Source organism: Pistacia vera, unplaced genomic scaffold (assembly GCF_008641045.1).
Source record: "Pistacia vera cultivar Batoury unplaced genomic scaffold, PisVer_v2 Contig981, whole genome shotgun sequence".
NCBI lineage: Eukaryota > Viridiplantae > Streptophyta > Magnoliopsida > Sapindales > Anacardiaceae > Pistacia > Pistacia vera.
In genome coordinates this window covers 30,644-41,624 of record NW_022196869.1, presented here as the reverse complement: position 1 = coordinate 41,624, position 10,981 = coordinate 30,644, and the positions used below count along the sequence as shown (strand labels likewise).

Sequence of the window (10,981 nt, the reverse complement as noted above, 5' to 3'; positions counted from 1 at the left end):
TCGTATTCAAAAATTTATTCTTCTATAAAATAAATTTCCTAAAGAGATCCAATTTCACAAGAAAATATGTAAGAAAACCGACCACAATATCCCAAAAGTAAAAATTACAGTTTCTTTTTCTTTTTCCCATATGCTAATTTTGAAGCATATAATCTCTGTTCGCTTAAAAGACAACTCTACTGTCGTTCCGAAGGAAACTAAAAGAAAAATTTATAGCATATAAGTTTTCTGAGGAAAAACAAAAAATAATCCAAGGTCGTTTAAAATTTAAAACACTAATAAGATGCTTGATGGTTTACAAGTATCTCCAGAGTCACAGAATTTGTAATTGCTTTCATGGAAAAGTCTTTGAAATAAGAATTATTTTAATAATGAATATATAGTCATTATGTGATGATTTGAATAGTAATTTGGTCAGGTATAAAACTTTCACAACTAAATAAATAATTGAGCGAAAAAATAAATAAAAAAGAGGATCTTAATTATTTACCTTGTGCTGGAATTGCTTGCAAAGGAATTTGAAATTTACAATTTAATAGAGTGTGGTTCAGTTTCCTCCATCTTTCTCCCTTCATCGCAGTTAGTGCTTCCTCTAAAGCCTTCTGCTGGTTCTATACAATCATTGGCGTACAGAAAATTGATTCCACCTTCACCTTCACTTCATCTTCCCTGCAATCTTTGTTTTTCTTTTCATCAAAGTTTCGACGGCTCAAATTCTTTGCCTGAAACTCATAGTCAACATGTAGTTCGGTCCAATCAATAATTGACGATTTCATATGTTTTTTAAACCCCATAAATACATGATCTGAACCAATATAGTAGGGTGCAGTGGGAGCAGCATAGTTGACAAAATCATAAGTGTCCCAAGCATGCAAAGAGCTTGAGTATACTCTTATCTTCTTATCCTCATCATCTTTGCTTTTTATACTGCAGTGACATTCAACAATGAAATTGTCTTTGATGTAGCATCCTTCAGGAAATGTCACAACAGCGCACATACAAATACCCAGAAATTGGTTGTCCCAATCAGGTGGCTTCTCCAGAGTTATACAACATCCCATACCGTTACATATTTCTCAACAAATTTCCTGTACCATTGAAATTATCCTTGTAACATAATATTAAAATATGTTTTATAAAATATTTGTAGTGACTAATTAGGGTTTTCAACTATGCTGATCAAATCAATCAATGAGCTAACACAATCTTATCAATAAACATGCAATCAATTCCAGAGATTAAGAAAAGCATGAAAGAACATAATAGAAATTGACACAGGGGATTTATAGTGGCTCGGCTAAGGTAGCCTACATCCACTCTTCAAGGCACACTATAGGGTATTTCATTAATCAAGGAAACCAAGATTACAGAGAGCATACAACTAGAGAAATGCAAGAAAGAACATAACCGATTAAGCCCTCTCACTACTATGTTTTCTCTCGCACATATTGGTCTGATTTTATACAGGTCAGACTCCGTTGATCATCCTTCAGCTGTCCAGTATGATCTGCAATCGGTTGGAGAAGATGGGCACTAGAATATTCTGTCATGAACGAAGAGCTAGGGTTGAAATGGGACCAGAGAGAAAGAGAGATGAGCTGTGAATTCGTTGCAACAGAATGGGTTTCGAGTGTCAGATAGGGCACTTAAGTTTGATAGCCAAAATGACGCCGTCTTAGTTTAAGTTTGAATATGATTCCTTTGACTAATGCTGACTCCACCGTGGCAATTTCAAGCCACATCATCATCACAATATTTTATGAAATTGAGTGAGAGAGAGTGTGTGAAAAAGAGACCTTGCCAAGAATGTTGACAGATCCAGTTTGAAACAATTCGCAAAATTTATTCTTTGTTGCATCGAATTCGGTGAGAACAGAAATGACGAATCCGATATTGATTCCAATGATGAGCAATTATATGCTGCCACATTTAGACCACTTTTAAGCTCTGGTAAAGACTGAAGCTTCTCACAATAGCATATGTTCAGAAAAACCAAATTAGAAAGGTCTTTGATGCTTGCTGGTATGGTCTCAAAATTATTTCCATACACATCTAATATTTCTAGAAAGGATAATTGACCAAGATTGTTTGGTAGCTCCGGAATTTGACAGTTAATCAACTCAAGACGTTTCAAAGACATCAATCTTGATAGAGAATTCGGTACCCAATTCAACGGCGCTTCATCATCAGATAATCGAGATATCTGTAATGAAGAAAGTTTGCTCAAATGGGAAATGGATGATGGTATTTCTCTTGTGAAAATACCAGAAGCGTCCAATGTTTCCAAAGCTTCCAAGTTTCCAAGGTCATCCGGTAATCTTTCAAGTTTTCGGCATTCTCTTATTGCAAGATACTGAAGAAATTGCAACTCACAAATATTGCTCGAGAGACTTTCAAGCTTTGAACAATGTGAAAGATCCAATCTAACAAGCCTGGATGGATATTCAACGAAAGGTGCTTCTTTTATTGCAGTATGACTTAGATCTAGCTTTTCCACTTTACTTGAGATCTTTGGAGCCATCTTGAAGCAGCCACGGAGAGTAATAGATTTTGATTGAATGTTGTCTGGGAGACTAATAAGACTCACACAATTGCTTAGGGGGGTGTTTGTCTAAGCTTATAAGCTGGTCAAACTTGTTTATAAGCTCTAAAATTAAGCTGACTTGTTTGTTTATAATTTTTTTTGAGCTTATAAGTTGAGCTTATAAGCTAAAAAAAATAAGTTGGGGGGGAGGTACTTTTTTTTTTTAGCTTATAAGCTAGTTTGACCAAGTATATTACTACATTATCCTTGTTTAATTTTAAAATTCCATAGTATGTCCTTGTTTAATGTAGTACCTTTTTTAGTAATTTTATAATAAAATATACTTATAAGCCACATTTTACCAAACACGTCAATTACTTATCCGTCACTTATAAGTACTTTAACCAAACACGTAATTGCTTAATATTTCAAATGCTTATAAGTTAATTTTAGCTTATAAGCAATTGTTGCTTATAAGCTAATTTTCATAAGCTCAGACAAACACCCCCTAGATTCAGCTGCACAAGATTATTGAGATTCTGGATATAGGAGGAAATGATGTCTAACAAATTTAAACACTCTTTTAAAATTATTTCCTTCAGGTTTAGTAACCCAGAGAGATTTGGAACCTCTGTTATGCGTATAGAGTTACTGAGGTCAATGTGAATCAAATTTACGAGATTCTGTAAAAGGAAACAAATGACATATTCAAATTACAAATCAGCTCTCTTATATTTATAATTTGTAACTTGAACACACACAAACACGCATACATACATACATACATACATACAAATATATATATTAGTAAATCTTTAGTCAAAACATGTTGATATTAATTTCGTCAAACTATGTTTATACACTGTTAGATTTATCTCATGGGATTGAAATGATTTTTTACAATTCATATCCAATAATATATATTCATGGTACTAACAAACTAATATCATAATGTCATGATTAGAAAATTATTATTATATGTATATATAATTATATTGTAGTTCCATACACATACATACCTTGACAAAAAATTGATTCCCTGAAAGAATTAAACAATCCGAAAAAATAAGAAAAAAGAGGAGATTAAGGTTTCATTGATACTGCACAATGCAATCGAACACAAAAGAATGATTTAACATAAATACAAAAAGACTATATATAAGCTATACAAAGGAAATTGAAAAGACTATTCTACCCTTAATAAACAATAAAACAAAATAACCCTATATACCTTGGCAAAAAATTGAGTCCCTGAAAGAAACTTTAATGACCATGATATTAACGGACATCCACGCCAGCTAAAGTAGGTCAACTCAGCAGAAAAAAATTCAAGGTCTTCGAAACCAAGCAATGTATTTTTACATGAGTATTCATGTGAACTGAGGAACGCTTTTGCCAAAGTGGGAAGAGATCCAGGGTCTTGTGGGCTATACAATTTGAGGAATCTCAGTTTATGCATCTTTGAGAAAGCTTGAAAATCTAAACCTCCATCGCTTATTTCTGATGTGTCCAAGCTTATGCCTCGTATCGCTTCTGCACCCTANGAGCCATCCATATGTAAATATTTGTATATATGTAGTACTTAAGAAAGAATAAGAATAAGAAAAGAAAGAATAAGAAAGAACAAGAATAAGAAAGAATGAGAAAACTTGAACAAGCAAAGAAAAGAAAAGAAAAGAAAAACAAGAAAGAAAAGAGAAGCTTAAGCAAGCAACACAGGAAAGAAAAGAAAAGAAAAGAAACGAAATATAATAAGAAATAGAAAGAAGAAGAAAAAATGCATTTTTATGCATTATTGCATATGCATTTCATTCATGCATATTACCATGAATTCCATTATGGTTAGAAAGAATAAAAAGAAAGAACAGAGAGAAGGAAAGAATAGCGAGAATTAGGAAGAAAGAAAGAACAGTAAGAATTAGAAACAGAAAAAGAACTAGGAACGAAAGAAAGAAGAAGAGAATTAAGGAAAGAACCAAAGAAAGAGAAAAGATAAGGGATTTACTTATTGAGCATTTTTGTGTTCACCCGGTTGTTTTTTCATGTTTTGCAGGAAATAGGTGAGCAGCGGTCGAAAGGAAGTCGACAAGCGGAGAGAATTGACATTACTGTCGACCGTTGCTAAAGTTTTTGTACTTGTTATTTTGGTATATGTAAAGAATTATATTTTATAAGTAAAGAAAAATTTGGGCCCAATTATTTTTCATATGCTAAGTATGTATGTTTTTATTATATATATTCTAAAGTATACTAGTAGAAATAAATCATTACCCTTTTTCAACTGTTTTACCGTTTTAGCAAATCCTTAACTGTTATTAACAGTTAAAGATTTTGTAAAAAAATAAGTTATTTAATTTTATTTATTAATTTTATAGTCTTGATCCTTGACAGTTTTTAATTGTCAAGAATTTTAGAAAAATGAAATTCACTTCTTGACTGTTATATTTCTTTAACACTTGAGAGTGATTAATAGTCGAGGATTAAGTTAAAAAAAAAAAAAAAAAAAAAAAAAAAAAAAAAAAAAAAAAAAAAAAAAAAAAACCAAAAACTTAAATTTGGCTAAGGCTTCCCCCCCTAAAATTTTGCTAAGGCAAATTCTTCCTGCCCAAAACACCAAAGTTCATTGTCAAAACCCACATTTCGACCAAGTCAAACCTAGGGCAAGAAAAAAACTTCAGCCAAAAACCCAAATCTCTTCCACCCAATTCTCCTCCACTAAATTAATCAGATCCCGTAAACCCTAAATCTCCTCCACTAAAACGCCCAAATCTCTTCCATTACCTGTTTCTTCAGTTCCCAATAGTAGCAATAAACAGTGAAGTCACTTCACCACCTCCGCCGCTGCAAACCATCACTTGTAAGAATGTTGTTTTCTTCCTTGGATGAACATGTCTTTTGTATTTGTTTTTATGTTTATAAACATTACAGTTATTCCATCGTTATATAGCCTTCTCATTCATAAACACACATTGCTTTTTACTATGATTTCCATATGTTAAATATGAATTGATTGGATCTGTAGTGTAAAACAACTTTTTCAATCCATTGTTTTCGCATTCGCTTATTATTATTACTATTATTTCTGTACTGAGTGTAAAAATGAGTTTCCTCTTTTTTTATGTTGTTTTCTTTGTGTCCAGATTCACAAGTTTGAATATTTCTGCTTTTCGGTGCCTTTGTTTTGGTTGGTTTTGCCTAGGATTCCAGGGCCTTTAGACAGTTTTGTAGGTCAGTAATTTAAAATTAAAAAGAAAAAGAATGTATTATACATATTGTATAGTACTGTGACAACTTCTTGAATTTAATGTGAGATTAATTATGTCGTACTGAGAAAAAACTTTTCTCTTCCAAAAAAATGGTAAATAAGTGTTAGGCCTAGAAGGTTCTCACGGACCTTACAGCCCAACCCACACTACTTGGACTGATATCATCAGCCCAGTCTAGTCCAGTAGCCTTCATTTCCTATTTGTTTGTTTAATTCCATTTGTTTAGACTTAGTCAAGCTATTTCCTATTTCCAGAATTATAGTTATTTCCATGTTTCTAGTTATTGTTGAAGAAGATCGTGGGGAAGGGGAAGTTGAGTCTCCTAAAGACTCGGTCCCAATACTCCAGCAGTAGGATGTATAATAAACTGAACAAAGGAAATGAAAATGGGGAGAAAAAGTTATCAATTATTGTGGTTTGATTCTCACCCTAAGAGAATTATCTTTGAGTGTTCAAATTACTCTGATTGGGACCTATCAATGGTATCAGAGCAAGGAAGATGACAACGAACAAGGAAAGGATCGAGCAATTGGAAATAGGGCTAGGAGGAGTGCAAGATTGAATGCAGAGAATGGAAGTGGGTATAGCGGACAAAATCCAACGGCTTGAAGACATTATAACCAAACTATCTGAAACACTTCTTTCGAGTCGTGATTCTGCAGGTCATAACAACTACAACCGAGAAGGTTCGAGCAGAACGAGTAGAGACAATGGCGACAACAACAGACCCTTTTTGTTGAAGATTGCCAAGCTGGAATTTCCGAGGTTCTCTGGAGACGACCCATCGGAGTGGATCAACAGGGTGAATCAGTACTTTGAATTCCAAGAAATTGCTGCAGACCAAAAAATCCGATTGGCTTCATTCCATTTGGAGGGCGAAGCAAACCAATGGTGGCAGTGGCTTCGAAAATCGTTTGACGAAGAACAGGGACCGATTACATGGGAAATATTTGAAGATGAAATACGAGCTTGATTCGGACCACTTGACTCTGAGGATTTCGATGAAGCCTTGTCTCGAGTCAAGCAAATGGGGTTGTTACGAGATTACCAAAGGGAATTCAAGAAACTCGAAAATCGAGTTCGTGGATGGACCCAGAAGGCGTTGGTGGGGACTTTTATTGGTGGATTAAAACCAGAAGTGGCTGATGGAATTCGAATGTTTAAGCCTCAATCTGTCAAGGAAACCATCAACCTTGCAAAGATGCGCGATGACCAGTTAACTCGACAACGAAGATTCATTCGACCAAACACTACTCGAGCTTCAACCATGACAAACAATCAAAATCAGCCCATGACAAACCCAGTACCAGTAGTCAAAAGAATTTCATGGGAAGAGATGCAGAAGAGGAGAGCCCAGGGGTTGTGTTTCAACTGCAATGAAAAATTTACTCCAGGGCACAAGTGTCAAGTACCACAATTGCTTCCACTAGAAATTTTTATACAAGATGAAATTGGTTTAACTGTGGAAACCTCAAATGATGAAGAGATTGTCCCAAGAGAAATCGAGAATATGGTAGAAGTTAGAGAACCCGAAATAACTTTGCACGCTTTTGCTGGATGGGATGCACCCAGAACCATGCGAGTCAAGGTCACCATTGGTGTCCAAGAGATAATTGCTCTGGTGGACAGCGGCTCGACTCACAATTTCATCAGTAATTGAATAGCAAGCACGTTGCGGATACCCGTGAAACCAACAGAGCCCTTCACCGTACAGGTTGCCAACGGAGAACGCTTGACATGTAAAGGGAAATACAAGGATGTTCTAGTCGATTTGTAAGGTATTAAGTTCAAACTGGAATCTTTTTCATTACCATTAATTGGGTTGGACATGGTGTTAGGAGTGCAATGGTTGGAGACTCTTGGCTCAGTAGTCTGTGATTGGAAGAAGTCTACAATGGACTTCATTTGGCAAAACCAACCAAGGAAACTCCAAGGGGTTGCAGCTCCACCCATACAGACCACTTCACTGCACAGATTGGCTAAGGAATATCGCCAACGACACGCTATTTTTGCCCTGTACCCTCAACCGGATTGCAAGAATATGCAGGCGAAACCAAGTGCAGATATGCAATCACTTTTGGACCAATACTCAGACATTTTTGCCGAACCTACCACACTTCCACCAACAAGAGACGTTGAGCACACCATTCAATTAAAGGAGGGTACCGAGGCCGTAAATGTCAGACCATACCGCTATGCTTACTTTCAAAAGTCCGAAATTGAACAACAAGTCCAACAGATGCTTAACTTGGGATTAATTCGACCAAGCACCAGTCGCTTTTCTTCTCCAGTTTTGTTAGTAAAGAAAAAAGATGGTACATGGAGGTTTTGCACTGACTATAGAGCACTCAACGTGGCTATAATCAAGGATCGTTTTCCAATTCCAACAGTGGACGACATACTAGATGAATTGTATGGAGCCTCATTTTTCAGCAAGCTTGATCTTCGAGCGGGATACCACTAAATTAGAGTGAGCAACCTTAACATACCCAAGACTACCTTTCGTACTCACAATGGACATTATGAGTACTTAGTCATGCCATTCGGCCTTTGTAACGCGCCATCAACCTTCCAAGCTATCATGAACTCGATCTTCAGGCCACACTTGCGAAAATTCATTCTAGTCTTCTTCGATGACATCCTAATCTATAGTTCATCGTGGGAGCTACATCTGCAACATGTACAAATCACCTTGGAGACCTTGCGGCAACATCAGTTCTATGTGAAGATGAGCAAATGTGATTTTGGCAAACAAGAACTTGAATACTTCGATCATATTATCACTCACCGAGGAGTCAAGGTTGATGACATGAAAATTGCAGCCATGGTGGATTGGCCAAAGCCCGCCAATATTACAGAATTGAGGCGATTTCTCGTATTAACGGGTTATTATAGAAAGTTTGTACAAAACTATGGAATCACTGCTCAACCCCTCACAAATCTTCTCAAAAAGGGTAATTTTCACTGGAGTGAGGAAGCAGAATCAGCTCTTTTGAGCCTGAAGCACGCCATGAGTAAATACCAACTCTAGCAATGCCAAACTTTAAAGAACCATTCACAATCGAGACAGATGCATCAGGTGAAGGAATTGAAACTGTTCTAACCCAACAACATCGACCAATTGCTTATATGAGCAGGGCATTGGGTGTCACTAAAAGATTGTGGTCCACTTATGCTAAAGAAATGCTCGCAATCATTGAGGCAATTCGAGTGTGGCGACCATATTTATTGGGGCAGAAATTCTACATTATAACTGACCACCGAAGCCGAAAATTCTTCTTAGAGCAACACATTGCCACCTCAAATCAACAAAAGTGGGTTGCCAAGTTATTAGGATATGACTATGAGATCCTCTATCGCCCTGGCCGAGAGAACTCTACTGCAGACGCACTCTCCAAGCGAGCGGACAACCCAATTTTGCAAGCTCTTTTCTCCTCTGAACTGGATAAATGGGACGATATCAAGCAAGCCAACACCCAAGATTCCAGTATACAATCAATAATCCAAAGATTCATTGCCAAACTGCAAGGTCCATTCCAGTTGCGAGATGGACTTCTAATGCACAAAGGAAGGATCGTGATCCCAGCTAACCAGTCCATCCGAGACAAACTTCTTCATGAAGTGCATGATGCAAAAGCAGGTGGGCACTCGGGAGTCCTCCGAACCTATAAGCGACTACATTAGCAATTTTATTGGCCATATATGTATCAGGTGGTCCAGGAATATGTTCAAAAATGTGACATTTGCCAACGTATCAAGTCAGAAACTACTGCCCCAACAAGCCTTTTACAACCTCTACCAATTCCATCTCAAGTGTGGGATGATATTACGCTTGATTTTATCGAGGGACTTCCTCGATCACACAGCAAGGATACCATACTAGTTGTAGTTGATCGACTCAGTAAGTATGCACATTTTATCCCTCTTACTCATCCATTTTCAGCAAAAATAGTGGCAGAAAAGTTTATTGAAGGTGTTATAAAGCTTCATGGGATGCCAAGGACGTTCGTCAGTAATCGCGACCCAATCTTCATCAGCAAATTCTGGCAAGAGTTCTTTAAACTTTCAGGCTCAAAGCTCACCCTCAGCTCAGCTTACCATCCACAGACAGATGGTCAAACCGAAGTCGTCAACAGATGTGTAGAACAATACCTTCGATGTTTCGTCCACCAATGGCCACGACAATGGAGTCTTTTTCTTTCCATGGGCTGAATTCTGGTACAATACAACTTACCACGCCTCCACAAAAATGACCCCTTTTCAAGCTCTTTATGGCCGTCTACCTCCATTGATTCCTACGTATTCCATTGGTACTTCAGCGGTACACGAGGTCGATCAAGCACTACAGACAAGAGATGAGTTACTAAAGCAACTTAAACACAACCTCCACATCTCGATCAATCGGATGAATCAATATGCAGATAATCACAGACGTGATCTGGAATTTGCAATAGGTGACTAAGTTCTTCTCAAGCTCCATCCCTATAGGCAGCAGTCTGTCTTCAAACGTGCTCACCAAAAGTTGTCCAGCAAATACTACGACCCATTTCCCATATTGGAGAAGGTTGGTGCTATTGCTTATAAATTAGAGCTACCTGACTCAGCAAAAATTCATCCAGTATTCCATGTATCCTTACTCAAGCCATATGTGGGAGAACCACCAAACATAACTCATGACCTGCCACCAATTTCTGACGAAGGACTGGTCATGTTGGAACCTAAACAAATATTGGATGTTCGTTGGGTTAAACGTGGAGCAATCTTCTCTGAAGAATATCTTATTTTATGGAAACACCTATCGAAGGAAGATGCTACGTGGGAGCCAAAGAATATGCTACTTCAAAACTTTCCTTCTTTGGAGCTTGAGGACAAGCATCCTCTTGATGAGGTGGGCATTGTTAGGCCTAGAAGGTCCTCACGGACCTTACAGCCCAACCCACGCTACTTGGACTGATATCATCAGCCCAGTCCAGTCCAGTCCAGTAGCCTTCATTTCCTATTTGTTTGTTTAATTCCATTTGTTTAGACTTAGTTAAGCTATTTCCTATTTCCAGAATTATAGTTATTTCCATGTTTCTAGTTATTGTTTGTTACAAATAGAGAACTGATTGTAATTTTCTCTTGTATTGCATTGACAAATTATACATCAATATATAGGAAAATAAAGAACTAATCTAGGAAATAAATAATC

At 36.9% G+C, this 10,981-nt stretch overlaps 2 protein-coding genes across 2 annotated transcripts; one reads left to right on the top strand and one right to left on the bottom strand.

Moving 5' to 3' along the window:
* Positions 1 to 1,747: 1,747 nt before the first annotated feature.
* On the bottom strand, positions 1,748 to 2,521 carry LOC116121437 (disease resistance-like protein DSC1). The gene has a single exon (XM_031407398.1). It carries the CDS (start codon positions 2,519 to 2,521, stop codon positions 1,748 to 1,750), a length of 774 nt encoding a protein of 257 aa, XP_031263258.1.
* A 5,805-nt stretch (positions 2,522 to 8,326) lies between these two features.
* Positions 8,327 to 8,821, top strand: LOC116121436 (uncharacterized mitochondrial protein AtMg00860-like). The gene has a single exon (XM_031407397.1). The coding sequence runs from the start codon at positions 8,327 to 8,329 to the stop codon at positions 8,819 to 8,821; it is 495 nt and encodes a 164-aa protein (XP_031263257.1).
* The last annotated feature ends 2,160 nt before the right edge of the window (positions 8,822 to 10,981 follow it).